The 24,170-nt window shown below is 39.1% G+C and overlaps 2 protein-coding genes across 2 annotated transcripts in view; one reads left to right on the top strand and one right to left on the bottom strand.

The window, feature by feature from the left end:
• LOC132202105 (DNA mismatch repair protein Msh2) overlaps window positions 1-24,170 on the bottom strand; it is a 75,839-nt gene that overhangs the window by 11,901 nt on the left and 39,768 nt on the right. The gene's annotated exons all lie outside the window — the stretch shown is intronic.
• On the top strand, window positions 2,179-24,013 carry LOC132199286 (probable chitinase 10). Its single transcript, XM_059623886.1, has 40 exons — window positions 2,179-2,320; window positions 5,176-5,408; window positions 5,473-5,615; window positions 6,126-6,316; window positions 6,623-7,138; window positions 7,330-7,488; window positions 7,542-7,700; window positions 8,082-8,205; window positions 8,259-8,472; window positions 8,874-9,073; window positions 9,128-9,382; window positions 9,442-9,624; window positions 9,985-10,496; window positions 11,071-11,269; window positions 11,323-11,435; window positions 11,484-11,706; window positions 12,374-12,883; window positions 14,606-14,983; window positions 15,039-15,175; window positions 15,694-15,895; window positions 16,422-16,601; window positions 16,659-16,870; window positions 16,981-17,119; window positions 17,453-17,595; window positions 17,655-17,840; window positions 17,903-18,028; window positions 18,080-18,218; window positions 18,271-18,568; window positions 18,625-18,758; window positions 18,820-19,164; window positions 19,562-19,704; window positions 19,757-19,942; window positions 19,992-20,292; window positions 20,722-21,178; window positions 21,378-21,517; window positions 21,571-21,782; window positions 22,090-22,368; window positions 22,430-22,615; window positions 23,084-23,209; window positions 23,417-24,013. The coding sequence occupies exons 2-40, from the start codon at window positions 5,194-5,196 to the stop codon at window positions 23,573-23,575; spliced, it is 8,724 nt and encodes a 2,907-aa protein (XP_059479869.1). The 5' UTR covers window positions 2,179-2,320; window positions 5,176-5,193; the 3' UTR covers window positions 23,576-24,013.

Raw genomic sequence — 24,170 nt, 5'->3', positions numbered from 1 at the left:
TTAAGAAGAGATTCAAATTACTCTTGCAATAAAAATTCCAACAAATGAAAGATCTGTAAATAGAAATTATTGGAAAAAGAGATGCGACCTGTCAAAGTCTCCATCTGACGTTTCTTGGCCGAAGCTGTTGAACGTTGAGTTTGAATTTGGCCCGACGAGGCGCGAATCGGCACATTGCTGCTGCCCCTCTCTGCTTCGCTTTTTGCAGAAACTGGATTTGGCCTGAAGCGCTCAGGTATTGCTAAAATAGGGAGAAGAAAAAGAAAAAATATGCGCGCAGATCGAAGGAGAGGCAATAATTAAAGCAAAACAGCGTTCGTCTCTCTCTTATCGACATCAACTAATTTTATACAAAAAAAGGGAAAGGAAAAGGAGACAAAATTTATTCGCAACAAAATAAAATCAAGTTTTTTTTACATGGATAAATTGTAACTAAAATTAAATCATTTTTATCGATTTTTACGTTATGTAAGAGCAGAAAACTTTGAAACATTCTATTGAAAAGATTAAAAGGATAAAATTAGATGTCCCTGCTCGCGTTCTGCTACATTTGCGATCGGGTGCGCGAAGAGATAAAGCTTAGCCGCCCACGACAAGTTGTCGGCATTGTGCGATCACCGTTACAGTTCAACACTCTCCGCCAATCCTGCTCGTCCCACTAATTTTTTATCTCAAATCAAACTTTTTGTATTTATTCAAAACCTGCGATAGTTTTAAAAAGAACCATTTTTCCTAGTCAGAACCAACACGCATGTCTCTAATTAACGTCGTCACAGGTCGATCAAGAGAGACCACACGCCCTGTTGTTCCCTCTGGGCCCCTCGGAATGCCAAGAGCCTTCGGAAGAAAAATCCTACTCTGTTGTAACGAGAGAGAATTAAAATGAGATTTCATGAAGTGTCTGATCGTCATTAATTCTGTGAAGGAGGATAAAGAGGTGCCAACAATTGCATTGTAAACACTTTCGCACGTCTCGTCGTAAATTTTTCCAATGACTTTTGCTAATTTTGAATTAAACTTCCTTCCTTACCTCCAAGAATAATATATCATTCTGTCAAATTATAACAAAAAAAATCGAAATTAGAAATAATAATAAGAAACGCCCAGAATTTTTTTTATAATTTTTTAATCTTCAAATTGCTGTTAAAATTAAATTTGAATCATATTAAAAAAAACTTTTTTTTAGTTTACTTCAGTTTTTAATTTTATTTTATTTAAGTCGCAAGTAAAGTCGCTTTTAAACAAATAAGTATTTTTGAAAACGTTTTTAATTCAAATAAAATTCGTAGCAAAACAATAATCAATTAAAATTTAAAAACGTTAAAAACACTTCCAATAATTGATGAAAAAATTCTCAAAATAGTATACTATTTAATAGTATACCAAAATTAACAAAAAAAAAAACTTTTTAATGGAACATTTTTTTAATGAGAATAACATTTAAAAAAAATCTATCATTAGTTGTTAAGTTCAGAGCAAATCAAGAAAAATTGAAAATACTGAAACTGCCAATAAATAGAATCTCTTGAAGAATTCCTTAATTGAAAGTTTTTAGAAAATACTGTTAAAAAAATTCAGATTAATCCACAAATTTTGCCAAAATTCAACATTTTCTTCTTCTTTAAATATTTCATTGATTAAATTAATTTTTTTGTAATAATTTTCAAATTTAGATTTCATGATTATAACGATTAAACGATTCTTCAATTCCCATCTTTTTAATTAAAAAATTGCTCAATTAATTTGCAGTAAACTCTTTTTAAGGAAAGACCGAGAAAAAAGGATTGTGTGTGTGTCTGCGTTGAATGAGAAACCTGTCCAACCGGGTGAAAATTGTTCCCATCCATCACGTCTGTTCTGTGAAACCGACCGCACCATATAACATGTTATATAAAATTTCGGGGGGACCGCAAGCGGCGCGGTGTTAACGCCCTTGGCCGTGAGTAACCCGACGACGATCTTCTCTGCAGCCCAAATTTTAAATTTACATATCCCCTAATCCAGATCCGAGCTCTCAGTCAGGCGCAAATGAGAAGAAATAAATAAATAAATGCAATGAAACGAGTTTTGCGTAAAGATTATTGTTCCCGCCACACCCTTGCCAAAAGTGAAGTTCACGGCCAAGAGTGGTGCGCGCCGAGCAGAGGTGCCTTGTGTGTCCGTCCGTCGACCAACCGCCGAGAGAAAAAAGCAGAAGCTTCTTCGGAGAGGAGTAGGGACGGGTATAAAGGCTGCCAAGTCCACTCGAGTGCTCCACAGGGTTGGAAAACGCGCAGCCCGAACCAGTGCATGTCGCAACAACACTCCTTGCGCAACACAGGTGAGCAACCTCAACCTTTTTTTTTTAATTAAAAACTCCTTTTTTAATTAAATCCGTTTAAAAATTAAACATACGAAGTAAGCAATTAAACTTGGCTATAAAAAAAAATATGCTAATGAGGCAACCACAAACGAGATTGAGATTAAATTGCGCGCAAAATTTACATCGAGCTTGTTTGTTATCTCCGCAGGTGTGCTCTTGTGTCACTTTATCAGCAAGTAAGGAAATAAGCTTTTTCTCTGGAAAAAGCTAATGGGATTTTATGATGTTCAGATTAGTTTAAAATTAAAAAAACATTTCCTTTCATCTTTCTTTTTCATTTCATAAAAATTGAAATATTTGTGAAAATCAAATTCATCATAAATTATTTTTGAAGACATTTATATTTTCATTCAAACACCAATTAGTGAGTTAAATTATAGCTCTGCATTTTAAAAGAAAAGTTGCAGATTATGGCTGTAAATATTTTTTTTTTCAATTATTGACGTGGTTTAATTAGTGCATAATTTCCAAATTATTATGTAACATTCATTCTCATTGTTTGTGATGCTAATTTTATTTAAATAATCCAATAAAAATCTTATGTTTTTCTTAGTTAATAATTGTTTCAAATATAATAAAAGGACATAAAATTTAAAATAAATGATACTTCCTACAAATTCGAATTGAATTTTATCTCTGATTAGAAGAAATATTTCATCAAAATTTAAATTCGATAAAGATTATTTGATTTTCCTTGTCAATTTTGTAATAGTTTATTTAAGTATTATCACGAGTGATGAAAACAATCTTTCTGGTTGATTTTTTATTATTTTCAAACACACTTTATGGCACAAATAAAATAATTTCACAAAATATTAAGGATATATATTCAGATTTCTTCCTGAAGATGAGCATGTTCATCAAATTAACTACCTTTTTTATGTTGTAAAAACTCTATTTTTTTTCCCCATTTTTATTGCACATTTTATTAAATAAATTGAAACCAAAGGATGAAAACACAATTTATTTTTTCACATTTTAGTCGCAGTTGAATAAAATTTTTCTTTCGTTGTGATTTTAATAGTTTCGATTTCATTCTTGGTTGCTCTTGAATAAAACTGACTTTTAATTAGTTTGTCTGCTGAAATTGACAATCAATATGCGCGACGCATCTCGGCGCGAATGCAATTTTTCAAACGCCGCGCTGCTCACGTGCGACCTATAAGGCCAAACAGGCTACCCTGAGGCAATCGCAGCCTTCGAGCGCGACACGAAATTAGCAAACTCGTGCCAAGCGATCAATTCGTATGGATTTTGGCCTTTGTCTCTCTTCTTTTGCTCTCTCTCTCTCGACTCGTTTTGAAACTGAAAAAGCGCAAAAGTTGGCGAGAGTGCGACGAGTGCGTTGACCCCTGGCGTGAAGGTCACTATCGGTTTCATTGCCCCGCCCCGACAGTTTCCGCGGCGGTCACAAGTCCCATCTCAACACTCTTGATTTTTCCCCAGCCTTATTATAATTCGGAGGAGGAGCAGCGCGCCGACACAAAAAAGCACCTCACAACAAACCGGTTGCCGCGATACATATTTTCAGCTGACCTCAGCAAGGTCAAGAAATAGCTCTGCACACGTGTCGCAGCACACCTATGCCCGCAGACATCGCAATTCCCAAACTCAATTTCATATCAATTGTAAATTGTTTGACTAAATAAAAAAAAAATTGGATTGTTTTTTTATATTCTTCTTTTAATTGGATTGACAATCGGCTTTGTTTCATTGGAGTGCTGCCAATTTAATTTTTCACTCGCAAGGTTTAATTGTTGGTCGCGTGTGTGATGCACACGCATGGGAAAACCGCGGCGACAAATGCGGAGTGCGCTTCCATTTATAACACTTCGAGGGGCACGCCGCGATCTTGATCTCTCACGTTTCTTTGCTTTGATCACTTTTCTGCAAAATTAATCCAGAGTGAGTTCAATATCGACGCATCTAATTACATACAAGCTTATAAAAAATCTCGATCAAACGCATTCAGAGTGAGTCATTTGCAACTCTCGAGAATTTTCTGTGCTGATATAAAAGTTTGTTAAATATAATCGCTTCACAAATTTTTGCAATTAAATAAACACCATTTTCATTTATTTGGAAAGTTGCTTTTGAGTTCCTTAGGTTTTTATGCTTAATCAGTACAATTTTAAAAGATTTACTCCCACAAGTGCTGCCCTGGATTCTTTAGAGTAATAACAACTTGAATTTTTCAAACATTTCCATGCCGTAGATTCAATTAAAATGAGTTTATCCGATTAAAATGTTTAGAATGTAATTCTTTAGGTGCTTATAAATTCATTTTTGTGTTAGTTATTAATGCAAATTCAAATGAATTTGCGAATTTTCTATTTTACCTTAAATTGCAAGTACAATCCTTAATAAAATTTGACCCAGAAGAATAAATGAATAATAAAATTGATTTTTTAAATTTCTTGTAAAAATTCAAGCCACAATTATTGAGGATTTTAAAAGATTTTCCCCAATCTCAATTCAAACATTTTCTAATTTCAGTTCATTTTTTTACTTTACATTTATTGGAAAACCTCCAAGCGCCTGCTTTTTTACAAGCTAGGCAACATCTTCACAGCGGAGACGCGATGGTTGCATAACCTTCGGGTGTTTGATTATTTTTCCCACTCTCTCAATTAGTTTATTCGAAAGAATCATGAATTTCCCTTTCTATAAAAAAGAATTCATTAAATTTGGAAACGTCAAGAAACTCGAAATTTGTTATCTCGCTTTAAAAAGGTAAACAAACGTTTGTGTGGTTTTGAGGTTTTGTGGCTTTTTTCAGAAGTGATTGAGCCTGAAATTTGATATTTTCACAGACGATAGAGAGCCCTAGGATGGGTGGACTTTGGTTGCTGGCAGCGTGCGTGCTGCTGGCGTTCGCCCCCGGCGCGCCGCAGTTCCAGCGAGGCGCCGTCGAGCACATGCCCGAGAGACAAAACGAATTCCCCGAGACGTCGCAGGTGCTCGAGAAGATCCAATTGCCCGGCCTGGGAACGCGCCGACTGCCCCTTCGCGCCGCCGTCGAGCACCACTTGACTGCTCAAGAGCGGTAAGTTTATAGAAAAATTAAAAAGATTGGAAAGAAAATTTTTGAAACGATTCGGTTTCGGCAGAGCTCAGCAACACATTCCCCTGAGAGAGGCGGTCGAAAGTCGGCCCTTCGGAATCCTCGAAAGGCAACAGGCGCAGGCCTATTCAGCGGAAAAGGAGCTGCAGGAAAACCAGGAGATTGACGATGTCAATGCACAAATCCCAGGTAAGGAAATTTTCATCGGTTAATTTCTTTCCTGAAAATAACCAGTCAAAAATTTATTACTTTTTTTCTTAAATTTCTTTACAATTTGAATTAAAGCCTTAAAAAACAAAATTTAATTGGAGATTTTATCCCCCAACAAATAGGTATTTTTTAGGTTCATAGAATTACTTTCGGCTTTTTTTTATATTTTCTATTTATTATTTCTTGAAAAATTCTATAGAAGATTACTTTGTTAGGAACACACATGTTCACAAAAAAGCCATTCTAAGAACTAAAAGAAAAATCTAGATAGTTTTATATATTTTTATTTTGGTAGCTTTTTTTATTGCTGACCATTAAACTTGGCTATGTTTATAACCATTAAAATTGCTATTTTCAAATCAATAAGTAAAGTAGCGCAGACAAACATCTTTGTATTGTTTTTCTGTCAAAACTGGTCTCTGTTATTTAAAATTCCAATTTGTTGAATTTCAAATTGAATTCGGACTAAAAACGTAAGAATAATTCCAGGGCAAGAACGTTACCCGATCGGAATCAGCCCCATCAGCGACTATCGCGTCGTGTGCTACCTCGAAAGTTGGGCCGCGCATCGACGGGAACCGATGAAGTTCTTCACCAAGGAGTTCAACCCTTTCGCGTGCACCCACCTGATCTACGCGTTCGCCTCGCTGGACCCTCACACACTGAAGATTGTTCCGCAGGTAAATAAAGATGATATTTGAAAAAGTGATCAAATACAATTGCAATAAAAAAAGTTAGATAGTACAATATAATTCACCTTAATTATCAAACAAAAATTAAAATTTTTTATATAATATCTCAATGATTTTGATTAAAAGTGATTTATAAAATATAAAACTAGGGATATAATTTTTTTTTTGATCAAAATTAAGTTGCCAAAGCTGCAGTTTTGGTTATTTTCAGTCGTTTTAAAATTATATTAAAATATTAAATTATTTATAAAATGAAGCAAATTTAAAATTTTCTGATTTTTTGCAACTGTGCAGGACGAGGAGTTTGACATTGTGAAGGGCGGTTACAAGGCGGTGATGCAGCTGAAGGAAGTGAACCCTTCGCTGAAGGTGATGGTGTCTGTCGGGGGCTGGGTGGAGGCGGCGCGGCGCTTCTCCGAGATGGCGAGCAGCGCGTCGAGCCGGCGCGAGTTCATCCGCTCGGTCGTGCACTTCCTCGACGAGCACAACTTCGACGGGCTGGACCTGTTCTGGGAGTTCCCGGGGGCCAAGGACCTCGGCGCCAAGGCCAGCGACCGCGACAACCTGGTGCTGCTGGCCGAGGCGCTGGCCGAGGTGTTCGCCCCCAAGGGCCGCCTCCTCTCGGCCGCCGTCGCCTCCTCGCGCTTCCGCATCGAGGACGGCTACGACGTGCCCCAACTCGCCAGGCACGTCGACTTCTTCAACGTCATGAGCTACGACCTGCTCAACGAACGCGACAAGGCCGCCTACCACCCCTCGCCCCTCTACAGAAGGGCGCACGACCAGGGCATCGGCGTCTTCCTCAATGTTGTGAGTCGCAAATTTATGCAAATTCAACCAATTTACAATCAAAATTGAGTAGAAATTTCAATCTTTTTTTCGGTTCTTTGGATAGAAGGGTTTAAATTGTTTCGATATTAAAAGTAGATGATCTACTAAAATTATGTTTCAAATCCTTCAATTTTATTTTCACTAATTCTACTCCATTGTTGTTTTGAAAGGACTACGCAATTCAATACTGGCTGCGAAAAGGCGCACCGAGCCGCAAACTGACTCTGGGTCTTCCCTTCTTCGGACGCACCTTCACCCTTCAGGACGCCAACGTCTTCGCCCCTGGCTCGCCCATCAGCGGCCCAGGCACCGAGGGAAAATACACTTTGGTGAGATTCAATTGAACGCGACTAAATTTTGAATTAACTTTCAATCGGAGCAGCAAAGGGGATTCATGTCGTACTTTGAGATTTGCGAAAAACTGGCCGAGGGAAACGGAGGCGAGCGCTGGATGGAATTCACAGACGAAGTGGGCAGTCCGTATATGGTCAAGGGCAACCAGTGGATTGGCTACGACGACCCCAAGAGCGTCAAAAATAAGGTGAGAGTTATTTTTCCATTCACCAAATAATATGAAATAAAAATAAAAAACAAGTACGAAGCATAAATTAATGTTGTTATATTTTTAAGAAATTTTTATATTTTTATGATAAGCAAATTTTAATATTTCTGATATTTAATAGCAATTTTATGTTGTGCATAGATATTTCACTTACAGAATTATAACTAATTGTAAAACTACTTAATTAATGAATTTTAAATGTTATATCCCAAAACTTAATCGATTTTTGCTTTTAAAAGTTTTATTTATTTTCACAAAAGATGCAACCAATTTTTCCGCAAATTAATTATTTTAAGCCCTACTCAAAATTTAAATCCAATCTTTCACGAAATTTAACTTAATAATTCGTTTATTGTAAAGATGGATTATGTGAAAAAGTACAACTTGGGCGGCGCCATGGTGTGGGCTGTCGACATGGACGACTTCCTCGGCTTCTGCGGCCGCAAATACCCCCTTTTGTCTGCGGTCAACGAAGGATTGAAAGGTTCAAATTCTAAGCAAAACGTTCAAAATTTATAATTCTCCTTTTTCAATCAGCAACCCCTAGTCAAAAACCGGTGACGAGTGCGCCTGTAGTCGCGGCCCCTCCACCCCCTCCACCTACGAGGCCCCCGGTTGAGGCCGTGGAGGCTGGGGAGGCGGCCATGGTGGTGCCGACCCCCGGCCAGGAAATCGTCACCATCGGACCTGGAAACTCGTGCAAGGGACACGGATACGCGCGCGAACCAACAAACTGCCGCGTCTACTACAGGTCAGTAAAAACCAAAAACCAAAATATTTATCAAGTTTTTCGTTCAAATATACACAAATAAAAATACCCATCAGACAATAATTTTTGTAAAAAACAACTCTGCTTTTATATTGAAAATTTAAATTCAATTAAAATTTCTAAGTTAACAATTATCTTTTCAATTTTTATAATCTTTGGATTTATGAGTTGAAAATGGTGCAGAAAGAATAAAAATTTTAGGTTAAATTAAAAAATGATTAAGCTTATATGATTACAAAAACCTTTTTTTTTTACTAATCAGAACAAACTTTGGTGTCCATTTTTAGAAAACATTTTGTATGAGAATAATTTTTTTATAAATGGAAGAACAAAATTTTAATTTTTTTGAGGCAATTTTTTTTAATTTTTAATTTAACTTGCAGATGCGAGTGGGGCGTGAAAACGACTTACGTTTGTCCCGAAGGACTTCACTACGACGCCGCCCTGAATTTGTGCAACTGGCCAGAAATGGCAGGTTGCGAACAGGTGGTGCTCATTCCCGAAAAGTACGTGCTGACCCCTCTGCAGCAGTTCCTGCTTCGGTTCGCCCTCCCCTACTACCCCACGCAGCACAACACCATGAGTACAAAATTTGACAAAATTTCCTTTAATATTTTTAATTTTTCTCCTCGGACAGTTTCGCAGCAGCAGCAGGTGGGCGTCGACTGCAGTTCGGACGGTCTGTACAGCGACCCGAGCAGCCAGAGCTACGTTCTGTGCCAAAACCAGAAGAGCTTCGCCATCCGGTGTCCCCAGGGCACTGTCTACAGCGTCCAGTCCAACCTCTGCGAACAGCAGGTACTTCAACCTGTGGTCAAATCGGCGGCTCAACAGTTTGAGCAGCTCAAGATCGACGAGCACCAATCGCCAAACGCCCTCGACGGCAGGAAAGGTTCGTCGGAGATTTCAACGCCCGAAAACAGTATTTTTATAAATTTCCAAATTTTGCAGAAAAAGGGTACAAGGTGGTTTGTTACTTCACCAACTGGGCCTGGTACCGAAAGGACGACGCCAAATTTGTGCCCGAGCACCTCGACTCGAGGCTCTGCACGCACATCGTCTACGCCTTTGCTGCCCTCGAACCCCACGATCTCAGAATCATCTCGTCCGACACCTGGACTGATTTGGAAAACAGTGAGTTTTTTTTTTATTGAAATGTTATAAAACACGCACACACAATATTATATAAATATAAAATATAAATGAATTAAAAAAAATGAAAGAAAATTGACTTGTAGTTTATAAAATACATTTTTAATTTGACATACGAAAATGCATGAATTTTGCTCTCTCAAATCAATTCAATTCATTCAATCTTGAAAATGCACAACTTTTCTGCCATAAATGTTGGCAATTTTAAGAGAATTGACAAATTTTTGTTCAGGAAAAATTTATTTTTATTTATATCAGAATAATAATTACAAAGAGGCTCATTTCAAATAATTTTCTCATTCTCATCTTTATTAAAACTAAATTTAAAAATTTAATTTGCAGATTTCTACCAAAGGGTAACGTCGATTCCGGAGCCGCGTCGCGGCGACTCGGACGTGAAGGTGCTTTTGTCGCTGGGCGGGTGGACGGATTCCTCGGGCGACAAGTACTCGCGGCTGGTCAACGACCCGTCGGCGCGGCGCAAGTTCGTGGCCGAGAGCGTGGCCTTCCTCAGGTCGCACAACTTCGGCGGGCTGCACGTGGACTGGCACTACCCGCGCTGCTGGCAGTCCAACTGCGGCAAGGGTCCCGCCTCGGACAGGCCCAACTTCGCGCAGCTCGTCAAGGAGTTGAGGGCCGAGTTCAGCCGCCAGAGCCCCCCGCTCGAGCTGGCCGTCGCCATCTCGGGCTACAAGGAGGTCCTCGACGTCGCCTATGACGTGGCCGAGATCAGCAGGAACGTCGACTTCATGTCGGTCATGACCTACGACTACCACGGCGCCTGGGAGGGACGCACCGGACACGTCAGCCCCCTCTTCTACAGACAGGGCGACAGGTTCCCTCAGTACAACACGGTACGAGTTTTAAAATAATTGTTGAATTCTAAAAAACCTAAACACACAAAAATCTACCAAGAGAACAAAACTATGAAATTTCAAGGCCAAAAATTTTAATGTTAAAATTAACTATTTTAGTAAAGAAAACAGATAACATTTGACAAAATGTGTAAATTTTGGAGAAACTACAGGAAAAAGTTTAATTTTTTTTTAAATATTTTACGCAGCTTTCGGAAATTTTCATGATTTTTTTTTTAATTTTCTTTTACATATAAAACTAGGAAATATATTGCCATTAATTTGTATTAATTCATAGTAATCACACTAAATATTAGGAAAAACCACCAACAGCAAACTTAAGCTCCAAAAAAATATAATTTTTAATTGTTACTTTGTTGCCAAATGTGTTATAATAATGAAGTGAAAAATGATATTTTTTATTCATTTCCCCACTTTTTAATTTGGTTTTATTTCAATTCAAAACGACAAAACCAGTCTAAAAAGAAGTTAATTTACACTTATTTAGTTGAAAACCCCTCTAAAATTGGCAAGTCTTATCTTAATTTTAAAATTAACGATTTTTCTTCTTTAGAATTTTACTCTCGAGCACTTGGTTGCGATGGGAGCTGACCGCGAAAAGGTCATCATGGGCATTCCCCTGTACGGCCAGAGCTACACGTTGGACACGGAGACAAACAATGACGTCGGCGCCCCCACCTTTGGCCCTGGAGAACCTGGCGAATTCACGCAGCAACCTGGAATGCTCGCCTACTTTGAAATTTGCGAAAGAGGTACTGAATTTTACCTAATCATTTATTTAAATATTAATTTTTGTCATCAAAAGTGCACGCGAAAAAGTGGAAGGTTGTGAGGGACAAGTTTGGCGCTCACGGTCCTTACGCCTACTCAGGAGATCAGTGGGTCGGTTACGAAGACATCGACTCCATCAAAGAAAAGGTTTAGCATTTATTGCAAATTAAATTTTAATTAAAACGTAAAAATCAGGGTCGCTACATTCGTAACATGGGCTTCGGAGGTGCGATGGTCTGGACAGTGGACCTGGACGACTTTACGAACCGTTGCTGCAAAGGACCTTTCCCCTTGCTCAGGGCGATCAACCGCATCTTCGACAGGGTGCCCGCCGACATGGAACCGACGCAGGACTGCAAAAAGCCGCCGCAGCCCGTCACCCCTGCTTCCCCTACCCTGACGACCGGCGTCGACACAGGTAAAGAAAGATTTACAATTTTGCTAATTTTTCTTTCAATCTGCCCACTTTTATAAAAAAATTATCGGACTTTGTTAAGAAATCTTAAAATAATAATAGATCTGTTGAGTTAATTTTGAAAATTGTGCTTAACAAATTATCTGTTTTTTTGTTGTATTTAATTTTATTTAAACGAGACGCAAAAAAGACAGGCAATTTTTTTATTAGAAACATCAATTTTTATTGGAAATGAAGATTCGGGCTTTTCCTCGTTGCAAAAAATTGTTTTTTATTAAAAAACAAACGGCTCTACCAGTTTCGGTCACGGTCTGCGACCCTATTTCATGAGCAAACGCGCTGCTCGCTGACTAATACAAGAATGACCGTGACCGAAACTGGTAGAGCCGTTTGTTTTTGAATAAAAAACAATTTTTTGCAACGAGGAAAAGCCCGAATCTTCATTTCCATGATCATCTCCTCGAGTGTCAACTTCTTCAAACAAAATCAATTTTTATTATTTAAAAAAAAAAAATCAATTTTTTTTCGCCTCAGTTCGACTTTTTGTTCAACACTTTCAATCAATTTTTTAAATTAATTATGTTATTTTTTTTCTTAATTAACTTGATTTTTTATAGCTTAATTGAGATAAAAAGCACTACTTAATTTTTATTTAAATTTAATTTGGTAGGTGCCGAGTCAACCACAACTCCGATGAGTCCGAAACCCATTCAGGTCTCGACGACCAGCCCTTCGACGACCAGCCCTTCGACGACCAGCCCTTCGACGACCAGCCCTTCGACGACCACCCACTCGTGGACGACCACCTCCTCCACAACCACCACCAGCACCACTTCTCGGCCGACAACCCCCACTCCGAGCACCACCACCGCCTCAACAACCCAGGTCACTTGGTGGCCCCAGTCGAGCAGCACTCAGCAGCCAGGGTCGTCGACCTGGTGGCCCCAGGCGACGACGGAGGCGCCGCAGCCGGCGCCCGTCGCCAACCCTCCCGGCGGCGACGGCGAACTTCTAAACAAGGCGTGCGAGCCGGGCGAGCACCACCCCGACCGCAACAACTGCAACGGCTACTACCGCTGCATCCAGGGCAAGTTGAAGCGCGAGTTCTGCGCCGGCGGCCTCCACTGGAACCCCACCCTGCACGCCTGCGACTGGCCCAGGAAGGCCGGATGCCAAGCAGGTCAGTTTGACACTTTTTTTTTACAAAATCGTCTTCATACAGGTTTGGAATCCGAATTAAGACACTGAATCTCAGCAGATTTATTTATAAAATTGAATTTTAATTAACAATTGCTTTAAATCTGAGCAGGACAGGTATCGAATCCTAACTTTATTGGATTGCTCGAAAAATGAAGAGCTGAAAAGCTCAAATATTTGGCATAAAAAAGGCGCCGCTTCAGAACAAAGTCTCTTTGATTATAATAGGATTTTTAATGGATTACAGAATTTGAAGGAAATTTAATTTAATTGCTCGTTGCCAATAGTTTGCAAAAATATCTTCAAATTTATAATTTTCATCAATACATAATTTTATTTTATTTACTTTACATTCTTACCTACAAGATTTACTTTTTTTACATATAAAATTGAAAACCTGAAAATGAAAATTCACCTTTTTTGAGGGAAAAAAATACTTTTTTCTGCCTTCTCGTCATAAAGAATTGAATTCATTTTTTATTTTAACTCCTTAATTTTAATAGAGAAAAACTCTCATTTTCATTCTGAAGTTGAACTTTCCAATATATCCAATTTTTATTTTATTTCTTTATAAAGAATGAAACTATTTTAGACGCCAATCTGTGTTTATTACTTGATGAGCTCTCCGGCCGCATTCATCCGTTGAATCTCGAACTCAAAGTTGTTGCTGCGGCAGAAGGGACACGGCGTCCTCCTAATGGTGTTGGCGCGGGTGGTGTTTTTCACCAGCAGCTCCTCGCGGCAGTGCTCGCACAAGCCCACGTGCATGCACCGCGTCAAAACGTACTCGGCCACGTGTCTGTAGCACGCAATGCACGGAAACTGCAGCCGAGGAGCTGCCTTCAGATGAAGAAACAAAGAATTTCATGGAAACTTAATAAATGATACGAGCACAAACTTACTTTTAGAGGGCCTGGCTGGACGTTGGCCATCAGAGCGGCCTGGTGGATTTTCAAATTGAAAAAACCAGACAATTTTCAAGTTGATTTTAAAAATTCGTCAGACTCTGAAATTTTAAACGCGTCTGATCTCAACAATCGAGAATAATAGAGTATGAAAAAAGTTTGTTAAATGCAACAATGCAATTTTTTCTTAAAACCTATAGTTGGATAAACAAATTGCCTCTCTTGTAAAAATATGGCACCAATAAGTGAATTTTTAATCTGAAATTTCAGTTGAAAAGTCCTACGTAAAATCAAATTTGTCAAAAGAAATTTAAAAAATCCCTTATTTGGCGAGTTTTTATTATATTCTTCCAATAAAACTTGAAGTTATTCAGGTTACTTTTCAACGTTTATTTATACCGACAATTATTCAAACAGTAGTTACAATATAATATCAAAAATAAAAAATTATAATTCCTTTAAATGATTAAGTAAAATAAAATAAAAATCACAAAAGATCTCAAAATAATTCAAAAATGTAAAAAAAAGAATGAAAAATTTCTTTTCATTCTCCAAAACAACCAGGCCAAACATTTCTGAAAAAATAAAAAATATATCGTACTTTGCCTCACATTTATTCATTCAGAATGTTAAAATTATTTTGGGAAAGTATTTAAAAAAAATGGATTTTATTGATTCAATCTACCAATATTAGTAGAAAAACCCGTTTGTAACTTCACGGTCTTTTTTTTTTTTAATTTTTAACCTATGCAAAAATCCTCAACTAAAATAATTCTACATTTAAAATTTTGGAATTTTAGATCAAAATGTGCCGACGACGAGCGCACCTTGGTGGCCTCAGCAGCCGCCGACGGTGGCGACGACGACGACGACGACCGAAAGGCCGAACGAGTGGTGGACGCCGAGCACGGAAACGTCGCAGCAAATCGTCGAGGGCCGACCGACCACTTCGGCGCCGCCCAAGTCTTGCGTCTCAGGCTCGTACGACGCGAACCCGAGCGACTGCGGAAAGTTCTTCATCTGCGTCAACGGCCGACAGACGAGCCAAAACTGCGCCACCGGTCTTCACTGGAACCAGGACAAGAAGTACTGCGACTGGCCCAGCAACGTCCAGTGCCAGGCCAGGATTTCGCCCGACGTGGAAATCGTCAACGAGTTTGGCGCCGAAGAATCCGACGGTATAAATTTACAAATACTTGGATGGGTTGAAAATTTACATTTTGCTGAATGCAGAGCTGCGGCTGTTCAAAGGCGAGGCTTGTTCTCGCGACTTCATGAGGGACCCTGCCGACTGCTCCGTCTTCTACAGGTGCGAAAACGGAAAGGTCTTGTCTGTGGAGCACTGCGCCGACGGTCTGCACTTCAACGAGGTAAGTTTTGTTGAAATATATAGACAAATTATCGAAATTAGGAGTGCCTTAAAATATGACTTATAAAATTTAGTAAAAATTTGACTTAAATTCCGGTTTTTTTTTCAATAAAAATGTTTTCATTTTAAATTTAAATAACAATAATTAAGCATGATTTCTGAAGAATTGACAAGGTTCAATTACCACAAACAAAACTGATCCATATATGGTCTTTTTTTATTTTTTTTTTTATAGGTAAAATTGTAATAAATTACAGCAAAAACATGTGCAAATAGATTAATTTTTTGTATAAAATTCATAAATTCATAACACGTTTAATGCTAGAAAGCTATTAAAGGTCATTAAAAATAAAAATTAAGTTCAAAAAATTAAATTAAATTTTAAAATCCTACTGTTAAGCAACCAAATCTTACAATTAATCAAACAAAAATCCTTTCAGCATTTTACCCTTTCTTCATCAGATTTAGTAGAAATTTCTTTTTGACATCAATTCATTATATTGAAAATAAAATTAATAGGAACAACGGCATTGCGATTGGCCTGCCAGCGCCGGCTGCAAGTCTTCCGGAGACTCTTCGGCCGCCACCACCAAACGCCCTTCGCCCGCCACCGTCAACCTCCCTGCACCCGAGCACTCGTGGACGCCCCCTCCAAAGGTCGAGGTCACCACCGTGGCGGCGCCAACCGTCGTCGCCGACCCCGCGCCCGCCCCTTGCACAGGTAAAATTAAAGTTTAATAATAGATGCCCTAATTAAATAATTATTAATTTTTTTCTCCAAAATAATCATTGGAGACAAAAAGCAAGAAATAAAATTTAAAATTGAATTTATTTATTAATTCATATGATTCATATATGAATATTTCGGATATAAACTTGAAGTTGTACCCAAATGATTTAATAACTTGCATTCAAATTTTTATAAAATTATACATTAAAATGAAATTTTACATTTAGTTTCAGAATTTTGTTCATTGGGTTCAAACTGAGGGCAACTTTGCCCCATACATGAACTCATCCAAATTAATGACAAAATAAAAATTTAAAATAAGGGGGAAAGATAACATTAATATTTCTCAATGAATTGCTTTTTCAGCGTTGCCTTAAAAAAAATTACATTTTCATTCAAACACAAATTCAGTGGTAACAAATTCCAAAACCTGTAGCTTTGCACTTGGAAATTAAATATAATTAAAAGATATCTTATTTCTTATACATTCATTTTTCTTGAAATTTTGTTTCCTTAGGAAAATGCCTGATGGTTTGTTACTTCACGAACTGGGCCTGGTACAGACAGGGCGTGGGCAAGTACTTCCCCGAGGACATTGACCCCGCGCTGTGCACCCACATTGTGTACGGGTTCGCCGTGCTCGACTACGAAAACCTCATCATCAAAATGCACGACTCGTGGGCCGACGTTGACAACAGTGAGCAAAATTTTTATAAAAAGAAAATGGAATTTTTATAAAATTGCAATTTTAAAGGGTTCTACGAGAGAGTGACCGAGTTCAAGAAACACGGCAAGAAGGTGTTGATCGCGATCGGCGGCTGGAACGACTCGGCCGGCGACAAGTACTCGCGCCTCGTCAACAGTCCCGCGGCCAGGAAACGCTTCATCAAACACGTCATCGAGTTCATGCAAAAGTACAACTTTGATGGACTCGACCTCGACTGGGAATACCCCAAGTGCTGGCAGGTCAGTTAAAAATTACAAATATTTCATTTTGGAAAAAATTATTAATTTAACAAGATTATTTTTTAATCAAATGCAATAAAAAATTTAATTAAAAGGGTTGAATTTTTCAGGTTAATTGCGATAAGGGACCTGATTCTGACAAACAAGCGTTTGCCGATTTCATCAGAGAACTGCGAGCAGAGTTCGACGCCGCCGGAAGTTACCTTCTGACAGCCGCCGTCTCTCCGAGCAAGACTGTAGTTGACGCAGGTAAATTATGAATTTTAAAAGAGCTAAAATTAATTGAGAGGGTAAAAATTTCCACTGTGGAGACTCTAAGAGATCTTTGCGTAAAAATTAACAAATTTAATTTTGGAAAAAATTGACGCACCAGTTCACTTTCCTACTTATTTTCCCATTTATTAAATTATGAAATAATTTAAGAATTTTTGGTGGAAAAATATTTTTATTTAAATAAAAATGAATTAAAATTTGTCAAAAAAAGAACATGAACTTTATAACTTGCTCAAATTATGTTTAAAGACTTTTAAGAAATCTTTAATTAATATTAATTAAACATTTCAATTTGATTAATTATTTTAGGATATGATGTGCCTGCCGTCGGCAAGTACCTGGACTACGTTTCAGTCATGACGTACGATTTCCACGGTCACTGGGACAAGAAGACTGGCCACGTGGCTCCTCTGTACGAACACGAGGACGACGACTTTTACTTCTTCAACGCCGTAATTATCCCATTAAATTGGAAAAAATCATGGTTATCAAATAAAATTATTACGATTAGAACTACTCGATCAACTACTGGAACCAGCAGGGCGTGCCCAAGTGCAAGTTGATCATGGGCATGCCCTTGTACGGCCAGTCGTTCACCCTGAGCAAACCCTCGGAGAACGGCCTGAACGCCCCCGCCACTGGACCCGGACAGGCCGGAGAATACACCCGCGCCGCCGGATTCCTCTCCTACTATGAAGTACATAATTTATAAATTTATAATAATTGCGATTATTTTAATTAAAAATTATTATTATTCAGATTTGTGATAAAATCAAGAACAAAGGGTACACGGTTGTGAACGACCCTGAGGGCAGGATGGGTCCCTACGCCTACAAGGATCGCGACTGGGTCAGCTTCGACGACATCAAAACTTTGACCAAAAAGGTTCAGCGAAATTAAATCTTTTTTTTAAACAATAAAATTTAATTTTTTTAGGCGCAATTTGTGGCCAACATGGGACTTGGTGGAAGCATGATTTGGGCTCTGGACTTGGACGACTTCAAGGGCACGGCCTGCGGTCAGGGCAAGTACCCTCTGCTCACGGCCATCAACTCGCACATGTGCTCAGCTTCTGGTAAGAAAATTGAAAAATTAATTTTTTAAATAATTTTGAAATAAAATTGCAGTCGTCAGCGACACCTCGCAGCAGACGAGCAAGCCAAGCAAACCTGAGGTGGTGACCTCTGCACCTTCCGTGCCCCCAACAGCCTTCCAACCTGATGAAATCCCCACCAAGGCACCAGCCATGGCGCCGACCGTGGCACCAACTAAGGCACCAATTCAGCCGAAGCCACAGCCAGTGACCCTGACCCCAGGAGCGGTGACCCCCGGCCCTGGCACCGACGTTGCCACCTGCGGAGGGTCCACCTCGCCCTGCGGCCCTTACAAGGTCGTTTGTTACTTCACCAACTGGGCCTGGTACAGGTAAATCAAAATTCCAAAATTATTTTTTCGTAAAAATTTAATTAAAAAAAAATTAGGCAGGGAAATGGAAAGTACCTTCCGAGCGACATTGACGCGTCGCTCTGCACGCACATTGTCTACGGATTCGCTGTCCTGGACACGCAGTCACTGCTGGTCAAGCCCCACGACTCTTGGGCCGACTTGGACAACAGTATAATTTAATTTATAATTTTTTTTTTTTTTTAATTTTTAAAATAATTTTTCTCTTGAAGAATTCTACGAAAAGGTGGTTGCGTACAAGGCCAAGGGTCTGAAGGTGCTGCTGGCCATCGGCGGGTGGAACGACTCGGCCGGCGACAAGTACTCGCGCCTCGTCAACAACCCCTCGGCCAGGGCCAGGTTCATCGACCACGTCATCAAGTTCATTGATGAGTACGGCTTCGACGGCCTCGACCTGGACTGGGAATACCCTGTGTGTTGGCAGGTGGACTGCAAGAAGGGCCCTGCGTCAGACAAGGCTGCCTTCTCGGCCTTTGTCCAAGAACTCAGGGCCAAGTTCGGACCGGACAGACTTCTGTCCGCCGCCGTTTCGCCCAGCAAATACGTCGTTGACGCAGGTTTGTTTAATTCTCTTTTATTTAATGTGAAAAAATAATATGTTTTGTGCTTGGAAAAGTTTAAAGATAAATCATTCAATTTGAAAGTTTTATTATTTAATTTTTATTCAATCAATTATATTTTATATTTATTTTACGTACTGAATTTTTAAAATTTGAACGTTAAAATTCTTTTAATATTAATGAATAATATTTTTAAATATTAAATGCAATTTGCAATTACGTTAAAAATTAATATGATACATATTTTTTTAAATCAAGAAATCTTTCAAGAATCTAATCCTTTTTGCTTTATTTTATAAAAATAATCAGAATATAAATTAGTTATATTTGTTTTAAGAAAGATTATTTTGATTCTATAACCAAAATTATCCATAATGATGATATTTTTTTGTAGGCTATGATGTGCCGGCCCTATCGCAGAATCTGGACTGGATCGCGGTCATGACCTACGATTACCACGGCCAGTGGGACAAGAGGACGGGCCACGTGGCGCCCATGTACGCGCACCCTGACGACGCCGACGCCACCTTCAACACCGTAAGAAAACAAACTTGGTCAAAATTAAATTACAACAAACTTTCCCTTGCAGAACTTCACCATCAACTACTGGATCAAGAACGGCGCCAGCCCTTGCAAGATCGTCATGGGCATGCCCATGTATGGCCAAAGCTTCAGCCTGGCCGAAACCACGAACACCGGACTGAACGTGCCCACCTACGGCGGCGGAGAGGCCGGCGACGAAACCAGGGCCAGAGGATTCCTCTCCTATTACGAGGTACTTTTTTTTACAAAAACAAATTTTTTTCTAACTCAAATTTTGGCAGATTTGCCAACGCATCAAGAGCAAGGGGTGGCAGGTGGTGCAGGACCCTCTGAAGACGATGGGCCCGTACGCGTACCTCAGGGACCAGTGGGTGTCCTTCGACGACCAGGCCATGATCAAGTACAAGGTCGACTTCATCAGGCAAATGGGGCTGGCCGGCGGCATGATTTGGGCACTTGACCTCGACGACTTCCGCAACCTGTGCGGCTGCGAGGCCCACCCCCTGCTCAAGACCATCAACAGGGGGCTGTGCAGAATCGACTCGCCGGCGCCTGACTGCAGCTTTTCCTCCAGGTTTGACGGTAAGAGCAGGTTTCAAATTATCTATAAAAGAATCTGAATTTTTAGTAAATTATAAAGAAGCAAAATATTTTGGAAAATATTGAAAAATTGAAAAAAGTTTAAAGTTTCTAACAAACTTTTCAAGATGATAAACATTTAATCGTTTTCAAAAATTTTTTGTTCAAAATATTGAAGAGTAATTTAAAAGTTTTTATTATAAAATAAGCAAGAATTCAATTTAAAACTTCAGAAGTGAACAAATAAAACAATTTTTTCAAAAAGGAAATTTTATAAAACAAAAACAAAAATTTTTTACGAAAATTTATCATGATTATTACTATGAAATTTTGTTATTTCAACGTTCTAAAAAATATCTAGGAAATAAATCGTTTTTTTTCTTTTATTATTTTTTTTATAATGAATTAAAAGTGAAATTTAACACTTTTCAGTGGAGGAAGATGATGATGCGATTAAAATGGTCTCGGCTAGCGAAGAAGAGACGAACCCGAACGATCTGAGGGAGGACACGTGCAGCCACTCTGGTTTGCAGAAACACCCCGGCACGTGCTCCAAGTACGTCGAGTGCGTCAACGGCGTCAAAATCACGCGCAACTGCCCGCCAGGCACAGTCTTCATCTTGGACAAGCAGAACTGCGGCTGGGCCGCCAAGGACAGCACGTGTCTGCCTCAGGAGAACGAGGTGGCCGAGGTCGCCACGCAGGCCCCGCAGGCGCCGCAGCAGGAGCAAAAACCAGTCGTCCCGATGAAACCGAAGCCGCAACCAGTCACCGAAAGGCCTGTTTTCCCGCCACAAACCGGAGGTGGAAAGCAGTGCTCGGACGAATTTGTGCCGCAGCCCAACGACATGAAGGTCATTTGCTACTTCACCAACTGGGCCATTTACAGGTCAGAACTAATCTGATAAAATTAATTATTCTAAATTATTTCTATTGAAATGAAAATAAATTAATATTAGGGTAAATTTTTTACAAAAAAATAAAAAAAATCTCAATTTAATTTCATTACTATTGATGGAATTTCTCAAAACAAGTAGATTTTGTATATTTAATGTGCCTTTGATTTATTTGGTAAATTATTTACCCAGACCTGGAATCGGCAAGTACCGGGCAGAGGACATTGACACCAACCTTTGCACGCACGTCCTCTACGGATTCGCCGTGCTGGACGGCTCGACCTTGACCATCAAGTCCCACGACCCCTGGGCCGACTTCGACGACGGATTGGGTACGAATTTGAAATAAATTTGAGAATATTTTGCTGAATTTAAGAAATTGCAGCGCTTTACTCGAAGGTGTCCGCCCTGAGGCAGAAGGGCGTGAAGGTGCTGCTGGCCCTGGGCGGGTGGAACGACTCGCTGGGCGACAAATACTCGCGCCTCGTCAGCACCCAGAGCTCGAGGAGCCGCTTCATCAAACAGGCTTTAGACTTCATTGAAAAGTACAAATTCGAGGGATTGGATCTCGACTGGGAATACCCCAAGTGCTGGCAGGTAATGAATTTAAATTAATAAAAAAAATTAAATTTAAAATTTTGTCGTAAGTGAACAAATAAAAATGCACAATTAATTAGTAAAAAATATGGAAAATATTAAGTTTTTAAACAAATTTATTTTGAAATATGTTTTTGACAATCCTCCCCATTCTATAATTTATTATACTTTTATTTAAAAAATAAGTAATTTTTGCCAAAACTTTTCCGATAAGAGGAAAATTTATAAAATAAATTCCTTTTCAATTATGATAAAAATCAGGATGTAAAATAAATTTTGGTGATAAAAAATTGAATCTTTTTCTCAGGTGGACTGCAGCAAGGGTCCTGACGCGGACAAGGAGAACTTTGCGGCGCTGGTGCGCGAGTTGAGCGCCGAGTTCAAGCCGAAGGGGCTGCTTTTGTCGGCCGCCGTGTCGCCCAGCAAGATGGTCATCGACGCCGGCTACGACGTGCCCACCCTGTCCAAGTACCTCGACTGGATCTCCGTCATGACCTACGATTACCACGGCCAGTGGGACAAGATGACCGGCCACGTGGCGCCCTTCCGCGTCCACGAAAACGACACCAACGTCTACTTCAACGTCGTGCGTATTCGAAAGTTTGAAATTAAAACAAAAAAATTATAATAAATTTTGGTAAAATCAGGATTACACCCTAAACTACTACATCAAGAAGGGCGCCGACCCTAAGAAACTGGTCATGGGCATTCCCCTGTACGCCCAGAGCTTCACCCTGATCGACCAGTCCAACACCGGACTCGACTCGAAATCCTCAGGGCCAGGTTTGGCCGGAGAGTTCACCAGGGCGGCTGGATTTACAGCATTTTATGAGGTTCGTTTCAAAGTTTTATTTCAAACGCGCACTCCTAAAAATGATGAAACCACTTCAAGGCAACAAAATCATCCACCAAAACAAATATAGTTTTATACATTTTTGAGAACAGTGAGAAAAAAAAATGATTTTTTTTGTTACCCTTTTCATGTTTCCAGGAAAATCAAGTTTATTTTAGAGCGCTTAAAATTAATCGATTTAATAAAATGATAGTTCAATTTTGATATCATTCTAAAATAAAACTGCCAAATTATTTCGAGTGATGATTTGTTAATTTGCACGGTGTAAGGTTCGGCTTCTATTATTTATGGTTTGACACCCTGGATAAAGGTAAAAATTAAACGTTTTTTGCCCCATAAAAATATGCAAACCGACAAAAGAATACAAAATAGCCAAAAGTTTTATCATGACATATCATAATTTCTAAATTAAATAATTATTTTCAACTAATAAAATTTTCGTTTCAAGGTTTGCCACATGGTGAAGCAGCAGCAGTGGACGGTGGTGCGCGACCCTTCGGGCGCGATGGGCCCGTACGCCTACCGAGGCAACCAGTGGATGTCGTACGATGACGTGGACATCATCAGGGACAAGGCGAGTGACCTCAAAAATAATAATAGAAAAATAACTTTAAATTTTTATTTATTTTATGGGATAATTTTTAATTTCATTTTAAAATATATTAATTATAATTTGATAAAATTTAAAATTATGTTAGATAAATGTATGATTAATTGTATTAATAACCCTAATTATAATCAACCCTTTACTAGTCCTTTAAATCGAAATTTCCCTCTTTAGATGGCGTTTGTGAAGAAGCTGGGCATCAGCGGCGCCATGATTTGGGCGCTGGACTTGGACGACTTCACAAACCGGTGCGGCTGCGGAAAGTACCCCCTCCTCAGGACCATCAACGAGGAGTTGCGCGGACAGGGCTGCAAGTTGAACGCCTGCACATAGGACCGACTCATACAACTACCACTTGCCAATCACGCGCTAAAGAATTGTTCTAATAAAACGCACACATTTTTAAGTGCAATTTCCACATCATAAGGAGAAGGTTAATTAATAAAATATCAAAATTGTGATGGGGAAACTGCACAGAAAATGACCAATTTTTAGCATATGTTTTGTTCAAACTCTTGCTTGAAATTGGAAAATGCCGTTTTTAAATGAAAGTGCCAAAATTGAGTGATATTAATTCAATGTTCACGGATGTTTTTCTACTCTTTCAATGTACCAGGACACAAAGATAATAATGAATTGGAACTCTCAACGCACTTAACTTTTATAGTAGACCATATGAGTGCGATTTTTGTATGATCTTTTGTAATATTGCAGAATAAAAACACCAAAATACTAAAAAATACCATATTATGTGAGAGCATTTTAAATTAAACATATCAATAAATTGCAATCTATGACCACCGAGGCCTGCCTCCGAGCGCCAAGGGCTGCCTCCTTATAAAATAATCCTTAAATTTTATTATTATATCTCATAATAAATATCTTGAAATATTTAGTCTGATTTTGTGTATTTTATGATTAGAATATG

This window comes from Neocloeon triangulifer, unplaced genomic scaffold (genome assembly GCF_031216515.1).
Source record: "Neocloeon triangulifer isolate White Clay Creek 2 clone unplaced genomic scaffold, ASM3121651v1 ptg000014l, whole genome shotgun sequence".
NCBI classification, from domain to species: domain Eukaryota; kingdom Metazoa; phylum Arthropoda; class Insecta; order Ephemeroptera; family Baetidae; genus Neocloeon; species Neocloeon triangulifer.
The sequence above is the reverse complement of the archived record's forward strand: the minus strand, read 5'-3'. Positions and strand labels throughout refer to the sequence as shown.